The 18,699-nt window shown below is 57.8% G+C and overlaps 3 protein-coding genes and 1 long non-coding RNA gene across 6 annotated transcripts in view; 2 read left to right on the top strand and 2 right to left on the bottom strand.

Annotated features, from left to right (window-relative positions):
- The first annotated feature begins 1,865 nt into the window (after positions 1–1,865).
- CALHM1 (calcium homeostasis modulator 1) lies at positions 1,866–6,052 on the top strand. Its single transcript, XM_037159522.2, has 2 exons — positions 1,866–2,417; positions 5,017–6,052. Exons 1-2 carry the CDS (start codon positions 1,866–1,868, stop codon positions 5,497–5,499), a joined length of 1,035 nt encoding a protein of 344 aa, XP_037015417.1. The 3' UTR covers positions 5,500–6,052.
- LOC128627934 (uncharacterized) lies at positions 3,854–8,205 on the bottom strand. The gene is made up of 3 exons (XR_008392234.1): positions 7,874–8,205; positions 6,037–7,048; positions 3,854–4,790 (listed from the first exon to the last, which is right to left on the bottom strand). It is a non-coding gene; the product is annotated as an uncharacterized LOC128627934 (long non-coding RNA).
- Positions 8,206–8,323: 118 nt separating this feature from the next.
- CALHM2 (calcium homeostasis modulator family member 2) lies at positions 8,324–14,680 on the top strand. 3 transcript variants are annotated; one of them, XM_053668401.1, is made up of 3 exons: positions 8,324–8,592; positions 10,353–11,061; positions 12,274–14,680. In XM_053668401.1, the coding sequence occupies exons 2-3, from the start codon at positions 10,510–10,512 to the stop codon at positions 12,688–12,690; spliced, it is 969 nt and encodes a 322-aa protein (XP_053524376.1). In that variant the 5' UTR covers positions 8,324–8,592; positions 10,353–10,509; the 3' UTR covers positions 12,691–14,680. The 3 variants fall into 3 exon arrangements, with proteins under 3 accessions (XP_053524376.1, XP_053524378.1, XP_053524377.1); XM_053668403.1 differs by having other exon boundaries at positions 10,318–11,061; XM_053668402.1 differs by having other exon boundaries at positions 10,282–11,061.
- A 93-nt stretch (positions 14,681–14,773) lies between these two features.
- PDCD11 (programmed cell death 11) overlaps positions 14,774–18,699 on the bottom strand; it is a 41,905-nt gene continuing 37,979 nt past the window's right edge. The window contains exons 31-36 of the mRNA XM_037159360.2: positions 18,349–18,498; positions 17,881–18,128; positions 16,972–17,140; positions 16,492–16,645; positions 15,878–16,043; positions 14,774–15,130 (exon numbers count right to left, since the gene is read on the bottom strand). Coding sequence (XP_037015255.2) covers positions 14,959–15,130; positions 15,878–16,043; positions 16,492–16,645; positions 16,972–17,140; positions 17,881–18,128; positions 18,349–18,498 — 1,059 coding nt within the window. The 3' untranslated portion in view covers positions 14,774–14,958. The remainder of the gene's footprint in view (positions 15,131–15,877; positions 16,044–16,491; positions 16,646–16,971; positions 17,141–17,880; positions 18,129–18,348; positions 18,499–18,699) is intronic.

Here is an 18,699-nt window from a genome sequence, read left to right as displayed (position 1 = left end):
AAGACAGAGACTCCAGGCCGCTCCCTGCAGGCACCCTCCTCCCAGGCCCCCGCACCTCCCCACCCGGACTGCACTCAGCTCTGCCGCAGCTCGGACCCCTTCTCAGACCTGCACATCAACACTGCAGCGTGTCCTTAGATGGACCTCCCTCATCCTGCTCCCACCCTGTGGGTGCCCCTTTGGGAGCCCCCAAAACGGTCCTCCAGAGGCCACCAGCCTAGGGGCTCCATCTGCCCCAGGCCCAGCCTGAGGGCTGAAGAGAGCGCCATCCTTCTCCACCTGTCTCCTATTCGTGACACTAACTTTCCCCACCCAGGTTTAGAGAACAGGAGAACTTGATTTAGCGGGAAGAAAAAGGCCAAAAAACACTCTCCTGCCCTTTCTTCCCACCTAGCCCGCGTAAACCTTAGATAGTAACTCAACCTCTCTGAGCCTCAGCCCCCGCCTTGGTGAAGTGGGGACCACAGCACCCACTCCACAGGGCTGTACGAGGGTCACGCAGGGCGGTGCATGTGAAGTGCAGGCACAGGGCCTGACATGGGAAGGCCCGGTCAGTGCAAGTTCTGGTTGCTCACACAGGGACACACAGACCACTAACGTGGTTATGTGCACACACGCAGACACGCATGTACAGAGGCCCCGAGCCACAGCCAGGACGCGCACGCACAGGGACGCACGGGCCTGTGGGCCCGGTGGAGGCAGCCGGCCAGGCTCTGGTGCTGCGTCGGCCCAGCCCCACACTCTCACGGTAGACAGGAGCCATCTGGTCAGAGCTGGGTCCAACCTGCTCTTCTGGGAGAACTGGTGGGCATCAAAGGCAGCCCTTCAAGCTCCTTCCACTTTGATGGGAGGGGCCCTGGCCTGGTTCCCAGAGACAGTCTGGAGACCTGAGCTCCAGGCATGAAACCCCTCCATCCCACCCCTTTATCTGTAAATCTGGGGGGGTAGAAGTAGGAGGCGGGGCCAGGAGATGGTTTTTCACCCACAGTCTGCAAACACACAGACACCCATGGAGACAGAAGCAAACCAGACAGAAAAGCACCTGCATTAGGCCCTCAGGCCATAGCTCCCTGCCCAGTAGGGAGGGGACCCGGGCACCTCTCAGATATAAACCCTCTGGCTCCCAATTCAGGGCTTTTCCCTCTGTGCCATGCTGCAGTGGCATTGCGTCCGCCACCTCCACCACCGTATCCCCGCTGTGACAATATCATCACCACAGTCACTCCCATTACTGCTGTCACCACCGTCACCACCACCACCACTGTCACCTCCCCCAGCACCATCCCCAACACCAACTCTGCCATCACTGGCACCACCACTATCACCATCAGCAACAGCAGCACCACCTTCATTGTCATCACTCCATCATCATACCATCATTGTCTGTACTCATGGAGGGGTCCTCTTGGAACCTGATACAGCACGGAGGGAAGACCCAGTGGGAAGGACAGAAGGAGGGTGACGTGCTTCCGAGGAGCCCGGGGAGCAAGGTTCAGAAGCTCGGCCTCTGCAGCAGCCCTGGATCGTCCCCAACTCCACCCCTGCATCTGAACCTCCTTGCCCTCCTCCCACACCCATAACTGGTCCCATCGGGTGTGGCCCTGGTAGTTTCCCTGTGCCGGAGGTGGCCATGGAGAGAGAGGCCCAGGAGGGGAGGGGCAGAGCCCTGGTTACACCCACAGGATTGGCTACCCTGCGCCTCTCAGCCAGCACCTGACTAGAAGGTTCCTCAAACACAGTGACCTCAGGCACTGCCCTGAGCTCTGCCCATCGCAGCCATGAGGTGCGCACCCAGTGAGCTGCAGGGCCCATCCTGGGGGCAGCAGTGAGGTGGGAGGGGGCCGCCAAGCCTCGTGGGGGGCGCGATGGACAAGTTCCGGATGGTCTTCCAGTTCCTGCAGTCCAACCAGGAGTCCTTCATGAACGGCATCTGCGGCATCATGGCCCTGGCCAGCGCCCAGATATACTCAGCCTTCGATTTCAACTGCCCCTGCCTGCCTGGCTACAATGCCGCCTACAGCACTGGCATCATGCTGGTGCCGCCCCTGGTGCTCTTTCTGCTCGGCCTGGTCCTGAACAACAACGTGTCCATGCTGGCCGAGGAATGGAAGAGGCCGCCGGGCCGCCGGGCCAAGGACCCGGCCGTGCTCCGCTACATGTTCTGTTCCATGGCCCAGCGCGCGCTCATTGCTCCCGTCGTCTGGGTGGCTGTCACGCTGCTCGATGGCAAGTGCTTCCTCTGTGCCTTCTGCACTGCCGTGCCCGTGACTGTGCTGGGCAATGGCAGCCTGGTGCCTGGCCTGCCTCCGACCGAGCTCGCCCGCCTGCTGGCCCGGGTGCCCTGTCCGGAGATCTATGATGGTGACTGGCTGCTGGCCCGTGAGGTGGCCGTTCGCTACCTGCGCTGCATCTCCCAGGTGAGGGGGCTGGTGGCCCTGGGCTAGATGTCCTTGCACAGACCTGGGTCTCCCTAATTCCCCACCTCTCAAAATGGGGCCTCCTCAAGAAGAGTTGTTTCCCCAACAGAATGGGGCACCCCTTCAAGTAGAACTCTGTGGGGCAGGGGCTTCCGAAGGCCATGTGTCCTCATTCAGATCAGGGCCACCTGGGGAAAGTGCTACGGCTACTTAAGCCCAGAGGCCTGTGCCCTGTCCTGAGGTCCCCAGAGCAGACCCAGTGGTGCAGCCAGCACCATATCCTCCACCCTGAGCTCCAGCTCAGAAGCCTGGGGGAATTTGCATCCTTTCCCTCTTCTAGGCCCGGGCCGTGGTGATGCCGGTGGGTGGCTGGGACATTTGGGTACATTTCCCTGGCAAATGCCCCCAGATGGTACCTCCCTGTTTGGAGAGTGGGAGCTGAGGGTCCAGGTGCCCCTGGAACAGGGGGCATGGGTGAGGGGCACGCGCTGTTGGGATACTCCTTAAAGGCAGGGTTCGAGAGCCCACGGAAGGGAAATCCAGTGCACGGGTCTCCCGGCCTCATTCCTGAGTCCTCTGCCGCTCTGGGGCACTCACCCATCTGAGCCCCTCAGGCCTCCCTGCAGTCACTGCAGTGTGCAGAGGGCCACCTGGGCCGCATGCCCTTGCAGCCCGTGGCCGGAGGCTGTCAGGGGAGTGGGCTGGGGCTGGGCCTGCCCTGCAAGGGAGAGAGAAACGTGTGCACTCTGCTCCAGCGGGTCCAGACACCCGGCTCCCTCTCTCCAGCCCAGAACTGTCTCCTGGAGGCCTGTGCCACTGCCAGACCCCCACGCAAATCTCTCACTCTGAGTGTCTGATACAAACTCTGATTCCCTCCCAAACCTGTGCTCCTGTCCTGTGAGCACTTGCCCCATCATCCATCCAGGTGTCAGGGCCTGGGGCAGCTGTCCGTCCACCTGATTTTTTTTTCACTGTTAGTGTCAAGATTTTATTATCTCCCTGCTAAACTATCCAAGTGAGGAGGGTTACCTAGATGTGCATTTGTGGTACTAGGAGGCAACTTGCTAAAAACCGGTTATTCCTTTGGTGAGGAGGGCCAAATGAAAAAAGAAAAACAGGAAGGAAAGGAGGGAGAAGGACACACGAGGAGAAAGAGAAAGGAGTTCCGAGTACGAAGTGGCTGCTCAGCGGGCTCCTTCGACACCAAGCAAAGGCCCGCCCTCGTGAGCCCGTCTTTCCCTCCAACCTCCCTGAACATCGCACCACAATCTAAAGGCGTTCCCAGAGGACAGGCTGCCCAGCCTGTAGACGTATTTCACTTGGCCTTCAGAGGTCGAATTAAAAATTCAATTTTAGAATTAATTGGCATCCCCTAAAAGCCAGAAATTTTCACATAAAAAGCAGATTTCCAGCTTCATTTGAAACTTCAGGAGATCCAGCCCCCCAGGGCCCACACATCTGCAGGGAGCAGCGAAGGGGGTGCTCCCTGCCCCCGTAACACATGCTCCGAAGCTCCCCATTTGACGTCTGCTCTGCCAGACCCATCGTAGACATTTGGGCCTGCTCTGCCTCCCGCTTTTCTGGTCTGGCCAAACGCTTCTCTGTGCAGCTGGGGGCGGGCCCGGAAGCACAGGTTGGGGGAGCATCCTGACCTGGGCCCCACAGGGAGTGATTGACAGAACAGAGGCAGCACCTGAACGTTCAGTATTGCTCAGCACAAAGTTCGGGTGATTGTCTGACGTGTCCCTCTGACCCTGAGGCCTGGCTCAGAGCCCTCAGAGTGGAGGCACTCGGTGCAGGCGACTGAACGGCAGATGGTAGCAGAGACAAGGAGACAAGGCAGAGACAGAGAACTCAGAGGAGGAAGGGTTGCTATGGCCTGGGGTGGTCAAGGAAGGCTCCCTGAAGGAAGAGGCCTGGTCAGCAAGGGCCTATTGGCATAATTATAGTGGCTAACAGATACTGAGCACTAACTACATGCCAGGCACCGTGCTAAGTTTAATATTACATTTAGCCCCACAGCAGCCCTCTGAAAACAGTCACCAGCCCCACTTACAGGTGAGGAAGCTGAGGCATCGTACTCCTGGTCAACTGGTGAGTAGTGGAGACAGGACCCAGACTCAGGCAGCCTACCTCCAGGGGCTTCCTGGTTCACTGCTGTGTGTTGGGAGCCCGCCTGCACCAGTTTTACTTCCTCTGACACGCAGAGTGCGATGGGGTCGGGGTGCAGGCAGGCGGGGGATGCCAGAGAGCAGTGCCCGCTGACCCTTTTCCTTCCTTTCTCTTTTTCCTTTCCTTCCTCTTTTCTTTTCTCTTCAATTCTCTTCTCTTCTCTTCCTTTCCTTTCCCTCTTTTTTCTCCCTTAAATTGGTTCTAGAGAGAGAGGAAGGGAGGGATAGAGAGGAATATTGATGTGAGAGAGAAACATTCATTGCTTGCCTCTTGCATGTACTTTGACTGGGGCAAAATCCAACCTGAAACCCGGGCATGTGGCCTGAATGGGAATCAAACTGGCGACCTTTCAGTTTGCAGGACAACACCCAACCAACTGAACCACCCCAGCCAGGGCCTGGCTGACTCTTTCTTCTCTCCCCTGCAGGCACTGGGCTGGTCCTTTGTGCTGCTGACCACGCTGCTGGCATTTGTTGTGCGGTCTGTGAGGCCCTGCTTTACACAGGCTGCCTTCCTCAAAAGCAAGTACTGGTCCCACTACATCGACATTGAGCGCAAGCTCTTCGATGAGACGTGCACAGAGCACGCCAAGGCCTTTGCCAAGGTCTGTATCCAGCAGTTCTTTGAGGCCATGAACCATGACCTGGAGCTGGGTCACACCCATGGGGTGCTGGCTACAGTCCCAGCCGACTCAGCTGCCCTGGCTACCACCGAAGGGGCCAAGGAGGAGAGGGAGAAGCTTCGAGGCATCACCGATCAAGGAGCCATGAACAGGCTGCTCACCAGCTGGCATAAATGCAAGCCACCCCTGCGGCTGGGCCAGGAGGAGCCACTGATGGGCAATGGCTGGGCTGGGGGCGAGCCTCGGCCTCCACGCAAGGAGGTGGCCACCTACTTCAGCAAAGTGTGAGCTGTGGGCAGGTGAAGAGGCAGGAATGGGGCAGGAATGGGGGGGGTCTGAATCCACAGCCCTTCAGACCCCCAAACCAGACAGAAAAATGAAGGCTACAGGTGTGGGTGATAGGCCCCTGGAAGAGATATTCACCTGCACACATGGGGCTGGAAATTTGGACTGGAAGAGGACCTTACACCTCCAGTTGTCACATTGCCTTGGGTGGCCCCCGGGGAAGTGGACAGTGGAGCCATGAGCAGTATTAGTCAAAAGGTCCAAAATTGGCCCAGAGGGGACAAGCTCCCACGTCCCCCACCCCTGCCGGCCCACTTTATCTGGTTCACAGTCCCCACTCCGGCCCTGCAGTCGCCCTTGCCCCAGCACCTGCACTTGCCCATGACGTGTTACGGTCTCTGGTCCCTTACACTCAAAGCTCAGGGAGTGAGGGCGCGTCCAGCCAGCTCCTGAAATGGGAGTCCTCTGAGGGTTCCGCCAGGCTCCTGAGGGAGGCCAAGTGGCCCAAGGGGGCCCAAAGGACATGACATGCAGCCTCACCTGCTGTGACCAATGAGATGCCAGAAGCTAGGTCCATTCGGGAGAAGCCAGGTTATGTGGTCACCATGGAGGTCATTCAAGAGTTGGCATGGTGACCTGCACATTTATTAGCCCCAAGCACACAGGGCTTCCCGTCTTAGCTCATTTGGGCTGCTATAACACAATGTCACAGGTCAGGTAGGTTATGAACAAAGGACATCTGATTCTCCATTCTGGAGGCTGCAACCCCAAGCCCATGGTGCTGGCATGGTCACATTCTGGTGAAGTTCACGGTCTTGTCCTGATTCGGCCAGTGCCTTCTCACTGTCCTCACGTGGCAGAAGATGGCAGAGATCTCTCTGGAGCCTCTTTTATAAGAGCGCTAGTCCCGTTCCTGAGGGTTCCACCAAGGCCCCTCCTGCCGGGGGTTAGGAGTCAACGGATGAATTTTGGAGAGGACAAAAGAACCCGTCATGGGAAAGGCCCTCTGACTCCCTCACATCCAGGGTAAATCAGACCACCCCCCGGGCCTGAGCGGTTAGAAACAGAAGCTGAAGTCTTTCCATTCTCTCGAAGCCCCCACCGCCTGGGCCGGGCTCTCCTGAGTGCTCAGAGGCTCTGCCCTGAGGTGGGGATGAGGGTGGAGGAGTGGAAGCGGAGTTGCCTGGGATGGAAACAGCTCAAGACTCCAGAGTGACACGAGCTGGCTTAGGTGCTGGCTCTGGCTAGCACTTACAGATTGTGTCCCTTGGGCCGGGTGCTTCATTTCTGTGCCTCAGTTTCCTCATCTGTACCATGGAGGTGAGGGCACCTACCTCATGGGGTTGTCCTGGGCATTAAATGAACGGAGTGTATAAAGGACACAGCACGTGGTAGGCACTCGGTATGTGTGGATGACATGTTTGTTGATTTCTGAACCTGCGAGCTTACCCTTCTCGTCCCGCTGGACGTAAGAGGAGGGGACATCCGGGTCTGGTACCATCTGTGTTGAGGAGGAAGAAGCGGGGCCAAGATGCGCTGACTGCCTCCTCACCTGTTTTTAAAACGAAAGCCCACTCATCTTAGAGTTCATTTTAATCTTGACTCCTACGATATTGCTCTAATGATTTCCATTCGTTCCTGTGCACCCTTCCCTCTATTCCCACGTCCGAAACCCAGTCTCTGTCCCTTTAATTATTTGGGAGGAGGGCCATCCCTATAGGCCAAGCCGGGCCGCAGGGCTCCTCCGGGGTGTGGGACGTGATCTAGACCCCGAGCAGGGGCAGGATTCAGATGAGTGAAGACCAGGTGTGAGCTGGTGGAGGGGCTCCCGATGGACAAGGCCAGCCAGGAGGTATCGGGGAGGAAAAGCGGGAAGGGTAAGGCTTGGGTCGGGCAGATGTGGGTTCAGATACGAGAGGAATAGGGCCCATGGAGAGTCACCGAGTCCCTCCGCGCCTCAGCGTGTCTACGGTGAAATGGATGTTAAAAGATCTGCTTTTCTGGAGACCGTGAGGAAAACGGGAGATAACTTTTGAAGGAGAATCTGGAACCGTCCTTGGCACAAGGTAGGATCTGAAAAATAAACACTGTTCCCTTTCCCTTTACTCCCGCACCTGGGCAAGGCCAGCTCGGAGAGGCCAGCCCGTCCCCCAGCAGTTCCGCTGCTTGACGGGGGCGGGGGGGGGGGGTGCCTTTGCTCCTGGGAGTCACGCAGCCTGTCCTTGCACAGGACTCCCCTCCTGAGAATTTCCAACCCCTGACTTTTCAGCCTGGGCTTACCCACTCCCACAGATGGTGGGGGGCGGGCTCACAACCACTTTCTGGGACAGTCTGGGTAACTGATCATTACAGAGGTCCTCTGATATTGAAACGGTACCTGAGGAGTTAGCTGAAGACTGGACAGGAGATGCCAAGTGGGCAAGGGTTTGTCTAGCCAGTGGCTGAAGGAGAAGGGCCAGAAGAAGGGTGGGGATGGGGGTGGGGGAAGGACTAGACTGTGTATCCCGCAGTGGGTCAGCTTCAGTCTGATGGCAGCTCCGCCCTAACTCTGCTGAGGTTTTGTTCCAGCAGTTTCTGTTCATCTGGGTGGAGGGGTGGGTTGTCAAGCATGGGCACTGCTCTTGACATTGTCCAGGAGGGCAGGCCCAGGCCAGCTCTCCCGAAGGCCCCATGCCTGGCCCCCCAACCAGTCCTGGGGCTGTGGAGCACAGCCCCTCTGCAGGGGAAGGCAGGCAGAGCCAGGGGCAGTCGGAGGGCTGCTGAACAGGCGTCCCAACTTCCTCTCCTCTGCGCCGCCCTCTGCTGCTCCGCCCTCCCCGGCCTGATGCGGGGGATGTTTTCCACTTGCTGGAGTTCAAATTCCATCCCGCTGTTTCCTCCTCTTTCCTGGAGTCAAACTTTTCTGAGGACGCCACCGGCCCTGCTCCTGTGCAGGAGGAAAAACGGGAGGGAGCCCTTGAAGGGCACAGTCACCTAAGGGCACGTCAGGTGGAACAGCTGCCCCGCCCCAGCTCGGATGTCTGAGCGCCACTCGCCACTCGGAGAGAGAGCCCTGCCGGAGAAGGCCAAAGCCACTGGTGCCTGCGCCTGCCCCCGGTAAGGAAGGGCCCCTCCCTGGAGTGTGCCAGGGGACAGGGGAGCATGGGAGGGCCTCCCAGAGGGAGAGAAGCCCCTAGCTGAGGCTCCCCAGGGTAGGGGCTAGCCTTACCCCTCCTCCAGCCGCCTGTCTCCTGTCCTGACTTGGAGGTCCCACGCCCAGCCGCGTGGGCAAGGCCGGTGGTCTCAGATGCTGGCCTGGTCCCTCTTCTGCCTACCAGTGTTCAGGTATCTTGTACCCAACTGAGTGCAGTTTATAAACCCAGGGCCGCCCAGAGGGAACTCATTAGGAACCTTGAAGCCAAGAGCAGAAGAGGAAGGGGGAGAAGCGACTTCTTTTAACCCATTCAAGCCCAGCAATATTACAAACTCCCTTTTCCAGAGAGTGAGGCTGGGGCCCCTTGGCTGTGAGTTGGGGAGACTTAGATCCATCTTCTGCCTCCGTCTCCTGATACCCCACGTGGTTAGCCAGCTCTGCCTGGGCCTGTTGGACAGCCAGGCGGACACCAGGAGGGGTGGTGGTGCAGGGAGGAGGCATGGTAGGGAATATGGGCACGCCCCCTCATCTTCATTAGCTACCCACCCCTCCCCCTACTCCCTGGCTTTCTCTGGCCCGGCGGACTTTTGTTTTTCACCCAGGGATGGGGAGAAGGGCACATGGGGCCACGCCCTGGGCTGTCTCTGGCTTGTGTGGGTGGAGCCTTCAAAGGAGCTGGGCCCAGGCCTCAGCCACTTTTTGGCAGGCTGCCAGTACTGCTGAGTGGGACAGGGCTGCTGGGTAGGGAAGAGGGTAATGGGTGGGCAAGGAGAGGTTCGCCAGGGCTCTCACGAGTGGGCACAGAGCAATGGTGAACTCACTTAGCTTGACTCGACCTGGCCCGTTTTCCTGGTCTCCTGAGGTTGTCATTGAGTCTTGCCTAAGCACCTGCACATCTGAATGGCCCCAAGCAGGGTACGTTACCTCACTAGGCCTCAGCTGCCTGATATCTGCAGGAAGGAAAACCATGCCACCCTCCCTCACCTCTGGTCGTCACCCTGACGACTCAACAGGGTGAGAGAAGTAGTGGGACAAAGGGTCCCACGTCACATATAGGACAATTATCAGGCACTGTTTACTCCCTTTCTTTTCCCTCCGCATTCCTAAGAGGAGAGCAAAGGCCAGAATGATTTGTGCCCTTTTCATAGGTGAGGACACTGAGGTCTGAGAAAAGTCATGACGTATGCTGCGAGTCAGGATCCCCCAACCCAGTCCAGAGCCTGAGATCTCTGGCAGGAAAAGGTTCTTACGAACTGCAGGTGGCGGAGCAGGATCTCCGCCTTCTTCCTCCCCTAGGGCTAGAAGCCTTGAGGTCACAGTCCTGGCTTCCTCAGCACACCAGCACGGCCTGGAATCCCAGAGAGAAAGCCGGTCGACGTCCCACATCCCCGCTGCCACAGGGTCATCCCTAACCTCACCTGGAGGGTCCTGCGGGGGCAACATGAACCTAAGTGTCCGAGGCTGACGGACCTGAGCTTGACTCTCAGCCACGCACCCTGGGGAGCCCCCACCTCTTGTGGGGGTACGCAGCTCACTGTGGATCAGGAGGCTGGGGAATAAGGGCTGTAAAGCCCCTGACACACAGTAGGAGCCCGGTGAAATGTGGTTATCATCATTCCCCCGGGGCTCCCCAAGTCTCCTTTCTTCCTCAGCTGCCTGGCCACACGAGATGCCCTCTCTGCTTGCAGAGGCAAACATTTCTCAGTGATCTCCTGTCCCCCAGGGAGCACCAGGCCGGCCGCTCCAGGTGATACGATGGCCAGACCGTGCCCTGCCCTCTGGTGCCTGCCTGCCTGCACTCCTCGCTAGCCTCACCAGGCACCATCGAGCAGTAACCTGTGCCCACCCCTGCGGTTGGTCCCCCCCGCTGACCCCTCAGCATGGCAGCCCTGATCGCCGAGAACTTCCGCTTTCTATCGCTCTTCTTCAAGAGCAAGGACGTGATGATTTTCAATGGGCTGGTGGCACTGGGCACAGTGGGCAGCCAGGAGCTGTTCTCTGTGGTGGCTTTCCACTGCCCCTGCTCGCCAGCCAGGAACTACCTGTACGGGTTGACGGCCATTGGTGTGCCTGCCCTCGCGCTCTTCCTCATTGGCGTCATCCTCAACAACCACACGTGGAACTTAGTTACCGAGTGCCAGTACCGGAGAACCAAGAACTGCTCGGCTGCCGCCAACTTCCTCCTTCTAAGTTCCATCCTGGGCCGCGCGGCTGTGGCCCCGGTCACCTGGTCTGTCATCTCCCTGCTGCGAGGCGAGGCCTACGTTTGTGCTCTCAGTGAGTTTGTGGACCCCTCCTCACTCACGGGTGGAGAAGGCTTCCCACCAGCCCACGCCACAGAAATCCTGGCCAGGTTCCCTTGCGGGGAGGGCCCCGCCAACCTGTCAGTCTTTCGGGAAGAGGTCAGTCGCAGGCTCAAGTATGAGTCCCAGGTAAGGCTGTGCAAAGGGAAGCTCTTCTCTCTCCTAGTGTGACTGGAGGGAAGGTGCTAGATGCCTCCAGGGGCCAAGGTCTCCAGGAAAGCACTAGATTGGCAGCGTCAGGCATCAGAGCTGTGTAACTAACTTGTGGGTTAGTGCCTTATAGGACAAGGGACAATTCCAGCTCCAAGTGAGAGTTTTAAACATTAAAGGAATATTCTTCTGGCTCAGGCTGAGCCTTAAGCCCATTACTCCAGCCAGAATGAGCACAAACAAAACCCTGTGAACCTAGGAAACGTTTGCTATGGACCGTGAGTTGACGGGGGTGCATCTGGCTTCAGAGATGAGCATGTTCCTATTCCAGGAAGGATCCCCGGCCAGCAGTGAATCAGCCTCAGGCCCTGCTGACATAAGGGGGGTCCTTTGAGCCAGGAAGAGGTGTCATCAGGAGACAGCAGCTGCTGCCCTGATCCCAGCCCCAGCCTTGGCTTGGTTCTGAGGGAGTGAAGGCTGGTTGGGGGAGAGAAGGCCAAGGGCAGAGATGTGGGCAGAAACAGGAAAGCTGAGCTGGAAGCATTAACTTAGAGAGGCGGGGGGCGAGGGAGAGACAGGGAGGAGCACAAGACTTTTGGAAAGGTCTCCTGTCGGGTCCGTGAGGAACACGAAGAGAGAAGCAGGGCTGGAGGCAGCACCAAAGGAGATGAAAGACATGGAAATAAAATTTGATGATTAAGAGCCGCAGATGTCTGCACAAGACGAGTGGGAAACGAAGATGACCCCAACTGCCCTAGCCTGCCACAGACTCACACCCCAGCGAGTGTTGAGACAAACACATAGGCAGAGTGGTGACGCAGGACCAGGCCATCGGGGACTCAGGGAAGGCAGGATTGCTTCCTGGCGGTGGCATCTGGGCTGAGCTAGGCAGTATGAGCTGGATTTCCACATGGCGAGATGACGTGAAGAGGGGATGGGAGGGCTGCGGCTAAAGAAATTGCAGAAAATGTGGGAGGCAAAGTCTAAGAACAGAGAAAGTGTGAGTTCAAGTGAGAAAAAACCTGTGAGAATACAGCCAGAAGGGCCTGCTTCCCTTCCAGAAGCAGAATCAGAATGGTCAGCCAGTTCTAAGGTCCAGGCTCAGCCCAGCCCACCCTCTACTTCATCCTGGGTGGGTGGGGGTCCAGGCAGCCACCTGCCCCTCCTCAACCCTGCCCCTTCTCTGGCCAGCTCTTTGGGTGGCTGCTCATCGGCGTGGTGGCCATCCTGGTGTTCCTGACCAAGTGCCTCAAGCACTACTGCTCACCGCTCAGCTACCGCCAGGAGGCCTACTGGGAGCAGTACCGCAACAACGAGGACCAGCTCTTCCAGCGCACGGCTGAGGTGCACGCCAGGGTGCTGGCTGCCAACAACGTGCGCCGCTTCTTCGGCTTCGTGGCGCTCAGCAAGGAAGACGAGGAGCTGACGGCCAAGTTCCCGGTGGAAGGCACACAGCCGAGGCCGCAGTGGAACGCCATCACCGGCGTCTATCTGTACCGCGAGAACCAGGGCCTCCCGCTCTACAGCCGCCTGCACAAGTGGGCCCAGGGTCTGCCAGGCAACGGCACAGCCCCAGACAACATGGAGATGGCCCTGCTCGTCTCCTAAGGGCCCTGTTCCCAGCCTCTGCAAGTGACTGTCCTCAGTCCAACACTGCACCCCGCCTGCTCACAGCAGCAACAGAACATTTTCTTTTTAACTACAACTTTTTGGGAAAATAGGCCAAGAGAAAGAAACAAAGTGATCTGGTGACAGGACAGCGCTAGTACACAGTGTGGTCAGTGCTGACAGGAAGGCCCTCAGACCCGAAGGAATCCCCTCTCCTACTGACACCAGCCACTGGGCCAACAGCTTTGCAGGAAAGACCCTTTCTCTGGACTGTGGCATGGATGCCCTTTTCCTGGTGGGGCTCCAAGCCTGGGAAGCCCTGGCCAGCAGAGCTAGGTGACAATGAAAGTCACCAGGAGGCTCACTGTGTAGGATGTCATGCAACTGACTTGTGTCTAACCCCACAGGACACCCAGCTCAGTGGTGCTCAGCTGGAAAGCTGCCCTGAATTCAATACACGCTACTGGCTTTATTTTATATGTTTACATTTTTGATAAAGGTCTTCTGAGTAGAAAGAACTAGCTCGGTGTGTGCATAATGGGATGGGCCATGCCACAGCAGACAGGTGGTCGTGGGGACAGGTCTAAATCCCATCTCCTGCCCTGGCCAGTGTGGCTTGGTGGGCTGGAGCGTTGACCCATAACCGAAAGGTTGCGAGTTCAGTTCCTAGTCAGGGCACGGGTGTGTACGATCCCTGGTCTGAGCGCATATGGGAGGCAACTAATTGATGCTTCTCTCTCTCATCAATGTTTCTCCCTTCCCCCCTCTCTAAAAACAATGAAAAAAATATTCTCTGGTGAGAATTTTTTAAAAACCCCATCTCCTGTTGGAGGGAAGGGGACAGAGACCCCGGGCAGGACTAAAGTAGACAGGAGAGCAGGCAGGGGAGCAGGGAGGCTGATGCTCTCTTAGCAACTGGATTCAGTTATTATCTGATTGGCTGAGGGAACAGAGGGAGCCTGGCCACTCTTACAGGGAAGCTCAACTTAAATTCCTTGAGCCAGAAGATCCTGCACTCAGTAAGGAAGCTAGTTCTCGCAACCTAGTGCTAATAACCAAGAACCAGGCCAGCCTTGGCTTCTCCCTCCCATGCCCGCCCCTGCCTGACCACCTCACCACTTCCAAAACCTTCCATGCCCTTCCCTGTCCCAGTCCTGCTTCCTGGCACATGACTCAGTCATGACCATGGAAAAGCTGTCTAGCTCTCAAGAACACTTAAACTCTGCCAGAGAACATTTTTTAATTCTCTTAAGACTAAGCCAAAAAAGTACTGGCTGCCACAAGTAGTTGGGTCTGCACTGGCCTCTAAGAACTCTGGAACATACAGGATTGCGACTTACCAAATGATGCAGAGAGACCTTCTGGGAATTTCTCGAGGGAGGTGTGGGTGTGGCGGCGTGTTGTCTCCTTTCCCTCCGGACTCAAGGAATCACCATCCAGTCAGTCAGTGCCCTCTGCCCAGCCGCCTCTCCCCAGAGGAGCCAGGAGGGACACAGAGAAACGCGGGGCTCCCCCCAGAGCCACACAGCACACCCGTCCAGGTCCTCACTGAGCCTCTGAGCTGCCACGCGGCACGCAACTTACACACTCTCATTTCACCACAAAACCCTTCCAGGTAGGACAGTTTTCACCCCATGTCACATGTGAAGTGCCAATTTGGGGAGGTTGGGTCATCTGGCGCTGGTGGGCGGAGAGAAGACATCATTATCGGGTGGCCTTCCTCTCAGGTGCCAAGTTCCCCAATATTCTTTCTGGGCTGTGCCTGTGTCCTTCTGTCCCAGCTCATGGCCTCCACAAAGGCTGAGCCAAGCTGAAGCTGAAAGAACGCTGAGAGACCCCGAGACCCAACGGGGCAGGCCTGCTCCCTGGGCCCTGCTGACTGACGCCTGCCCTCTTACCGGTCCAAGAGCCTGCCAGGACCAAAGGGGGACCTGGACCAGAGATCGTGGGCAGTCAGCCCCCTCCCCTACTTTGCTTGTTTCCCAGGAACACCCATGAAGGAGAAACCCTCAGCTCTCCTTGAGCCTGCACAACTGAGCCGTCTCAGATAAGAAAAAAGATGAAATCACTACTTTGAACAAAATAACAAAGAGCAATTTATAAGGAATCTCGAATGCCTTTTTATCCTAACAGGATTACCCCAAGGAGGCTGCAGGCAACACAGCCCTTAAACACAGTCCTCGGGCAACATGGTTTTCAACTGCTGGGAGCGCGAGGCTCGGCCAGGCTGGCGCGCCATGGACCGTGGCCATCCGAGCCAGCCTGCCGCTAGCCCTCCAGCACGGAGCTCTTGGCCTCCACATAGTCCAGGGCCTTGGCCTTCACTGCCTGCACGTCCTTCGCAGTGCCGTGCTGCTTCTCGTAGTCCAGGTAGCGCTTGAAGAAGAATTTCATTCGCTTGGGGGCCAGACTCAGGTGAATGACCCGCTCAAAGATGTCCCTGTGAGGAAGAGCAGGGCCGCATTTGCCTCTTGGTCCCCCACCACACGATCCTGGCTAACCTTCCCCACTTGCTCGCAGGCTCCGGAGCAGGCCCCCTTCCATCCAGCATCCCCACGTACACCTTCATTTTTACCACCACTGTGGACGTCTATCATGCCCAGTGTGGGAGGGACACCACCACCCGTACTTCCAGGTGGGCGCACAGACACCCAGCGATGCTGAAGGACCCACTGGCCTGAAGGCACATGGGGAATCGGGACAAAGCTGCTGGGATGGGGCACACATGAGGTGTGCACCTGTGAGAAGAGCTCACTTCGAAACTCACTGATGGGCCTGGGTGAGGCACTTTCTGGACCGCAGCCGGCTCACCTCTGCGTGGCCGCTCAATTCTGGAGGCACCCTCCCTGCCTGTGGGGATGCTGGCGGAGGACGGTGACAGTGTGCCTGTGAACGTCCTCTACAGTCGGAGCCAGGCACAGGGTCAGTTATGAGGGAAACCCAAGACGCCTGCCCCCAGGCCAGCAGCCAGGCTCCAGACACTGACCAGAGGCTGGCCCGGGGCAGGAACAGAAGATGGAAAAGTGAATGCCACAGGCCCTGACGTGTCCCGTCAAAGCTGTTTCTCCAGATGCAGTAAGACAAATGGGGATGCTGGGAGCTGCTGTGGCTGCTAAAAGTCACCTGCTTGGCCACTGTCCCCAGCCCCCCACAGGGAATTCATCCCCAGTCTGTCTGCCCCTCTCACCGGACTTCCTTCTGGCTGCCATGCTTGATGGTCATGTCGATGTAGACCGACCAGACATCTGTGCGCTTTGGGTAGGTGCTCAGTGTGTTCTCGAAAATGGCTTTGGCCCGCTCCGCATCGCCCAGCTGGAACTCAAGCTGGGCGAACTTGGAGATCACATCCACGTCTGCGGGGAGAGGACAGCTCAGGGCCACAAAGCAGACGGACCCCCTCCACCACAACACAATGTGCTACAGGGACTGAGTCCGGCTCCTGACTCCCTGCTCTCCTGTCCCAAGGCACAGGCAACGACAAGAGGGGCAGTGAGGCAGATTCTGAGCCAAACGCACAGATGGGCACTGATCTACGGCTCCCACTGCGCACAGCTTACTCTGGGCAAGGGGGCAACAGAATGAATGCTGACAGCTTTTTATTCCTCCGTCTTCAGAGTTCAGCCCTTGAAATGCATCATGCATTGTTCATAAGCATATAGTCACAGAAACACAGGCAGCTACATGACCTCGACAGGGCTGCCCACCACCACCTGCAGATGAGGGGACCGGCAATCCCTGTGCCCAGATAGGAGAGCTGGGTGTCCTCGGGGACCGAGCCCAGCGGTGGGACGCGGCACTCACGCTCTTTTTGAGGCAGGCACTCGAGGGCTCGCTGCATCGTCCGGTGACTGGCCCCGGCCTGGCCCCTCCGCAGAAGGAAGGCGCCATATTTGACCCAGACAGCTTTCTCCTGCCGGAAACGCTTCAGCATCCGGTTGTAGAGCTCCCCAGCTTCCTGTGGGAAAGCCACGGCGGGCCGAGGAATGTGTGGTGTGACAAGGGGGCAACAGCTCCACCCGTGAGAAGGCAGACTCGGGCTCACAGGCTCCCATCGCGATGCAGACCCGACTCCAGCTACTGCAGGGGGAGGGTGAGCTCACAGAGACGCAGAGGCCCAGCCCGATGGGTGGCTCCCCGCTGATTCTGTGCCCACACGGGGGTCCCGAGACTAGAACTGGACCCAGAACGTGGGGAGTCTTCCCTGCTTCCCGTGACCCCCCGGAGTCAGTTTCTGAGGGCAGGGGATGCTCCAGCCACAGGCCAGCTGGCCCAGACTCCTACCTGGAACTTCTCTGACTTGGTGTAGATGTCAGCCAGCTGGAGAAAGACCTTGAGAGGCTCATTGTATTGGACAGCCCGCTCGAAGACCTTGGTCAGTGACTCCTGAGAGCCGTACATGTTTTCTAGGTTCAGCAGGGCCACCCACACGTTCAGCTTCTCCTGCTCCTCTCTGGAGGGAGAGCAGTCAGTCCATGAGCTCCACCATCTCAGCCCAAAGGGCCCCTTGCTCCACTCCGGATGTGTCGATGGGAACTCCATCCTCCTCTCCAGGCTCCATCCACACCCTCAGTTCCCACCCTCAAGTGCAGGCACCGAGAGGCCCTGTCCGGTGCGGTTCACACAGCAGCGAGGGCCCCAACCCACTGACTGCCAGGTCTCCAGACCGGGGCTCCACCTGGCTCCACCTCCATTCCCCGGGGAGGAAGCCTACCGAATCTGAAAGTGGCCTGAGATATGAGCTGGAAGGAGCAGGATCTCTGGTCTGATTCTCTCCCCAAACTAAGAGAATGAAGTAAAGGATCTCCATTCCTCTTCAGTAGCTTTCAGGAAACTCATTCTACTCTCTGCCTGGAAAATGGCCACCTGCAGGGTTCCCCCCAGGTATGTGGGAAGCTGTGTTCCCTATTCTACTTGTCAGGACCTATGTCCAAGTTAGGGACTCTTGTAAATGTGACCCTTAGCCGTTTCAGTGACGAGAACTATAAAATATAAATGAGCAGATCTCTTTCACAGATGGCATTATCTACGAGAGACTGGGAGCCCATGGGAGCCCCGGTGGCAGCCACCCCAACTGCTGTCAGCCTGCCGAGGAGAAAATGACCGCAGGTGGCAAGCCCTGCAACCTGGGGAGGTATGGCCCTGCCTGTCACAGGGCCCCACCCTAAAGAGGGTGGGGGACAAAACCCAGACCTGAAGGAGATGGTCTTGAGAGCCCTCTCGGCCACGGCCCGGGCCATCTCGATCTCTGTGGCCTGCAGGTGGAAGGCCATGTACTGCAGCCACAGGATGGAGCTGTTGGGGGAGCTCAGCACCAGCCGGTCAAAATCGTCTGCTGACTCTGGCTGTCGCCCGGGATCCATCAGCGCCTCCTCAAGGCGGGACAGCTCTTTCTCCGCCTTCTGCTTTTCCAGCTCCCTTTCCTTCTTGCTTTTCTTCTTCTATGAAAGGCAAAAAGAAGTGAGTAGTCAGCTCCTCAGACCCTGGGAAGGTCTGTGATAGAAGCCAACAGTTGGCAGGTCAGTCCACAAGCTCTATAAATACTCCTTGGCCTGAGAATGCCCCACCCGCCGGAAGAGACACCCACAGGCCAGACAAAGCACAGGAGACTGGCACCAAGAGGTCCCTGCAGAAAGGACAAAGCCCTGGAAAATACGACACCGTGGCTGGCTGTGGCTTCTCATCCTCCTCGCTGTCTGAGCTCTCTCCTCGAGGCGGCAAGGCTGGGGTCAGAGAGTCCAGCCCCACGTCCCAGACGAAGCCAGCAGACAGCTGCAGCCGGGGCAGTTCTGCTGGTCTGGTCTGCTTTTCCTAGAGGGTCACGGAGGCGTGTGAGGAAAGCACTCAGCTCAGGCGGCTCCCTCTTCCCCACCCCACCCACCAGGAGGAACAGGGACCCCCGCCATGCTCAGAGAGCTTCCCCACCTCCCGAGGCCAGGCGAGGCCCCGGCCCACCCAGGAAATTTACAGTCGTGACAAAAACACTTTCTTTGTAAATAAATGCATTTAGGA

Source organism: Artibeus jamaicensis, unplaced genomic scaffold, assembly GCF_021234435.1.
Source record: "Artibeus jamaicensis isolate MK-2021 breed Jamaican fruit bat unplaced genomic scaffold, CSHL_Jam_final contig_490, whole genome shotgun sequence".
NCBI lineage: Eukaryota > Metazoa > Chordata > Mammalia > Chiroptera > Phyllostomidae > Artibeus > Artibeus jamaicensis.
This window is presented reverse-complemented; position numbering and strand designations above follow the sequence as displayed.

Excerpts from the sequence above, each read along its gene's own strand:
- CALHM1 (XM_037159522.2), top strand. The coding sequence starts at position 1,866 with ATGGACAAGTTCCGGATGGTCTTCCAGTTCCTGCAGTCCAACCAGGAG. Across the intron at positions 2,418-5,016 it reads ACCTGCGCTGCATCTCCCAG|GCACTGGGCTGGTCCTTTGT; the intron begins GTGAGGGGGCTG and ends TCTCCCCTGCAG.
- CALHM2 (XM_053668401.1), top strand. The coding sequence starts at position 10,510 with ATGGCAGCCCTGATCGCCGAGAACTTCCGCTTTCTATCGCTCTTCTTC. Across the intron at positions 11,062-12,273 it reads GGCTCAAGTATGAGTCCCAG|CTCTTTGGGTGGCTGCTCAT; the intron begins GTAAGGCTGTGC and ends TTCTCTGGCCAG.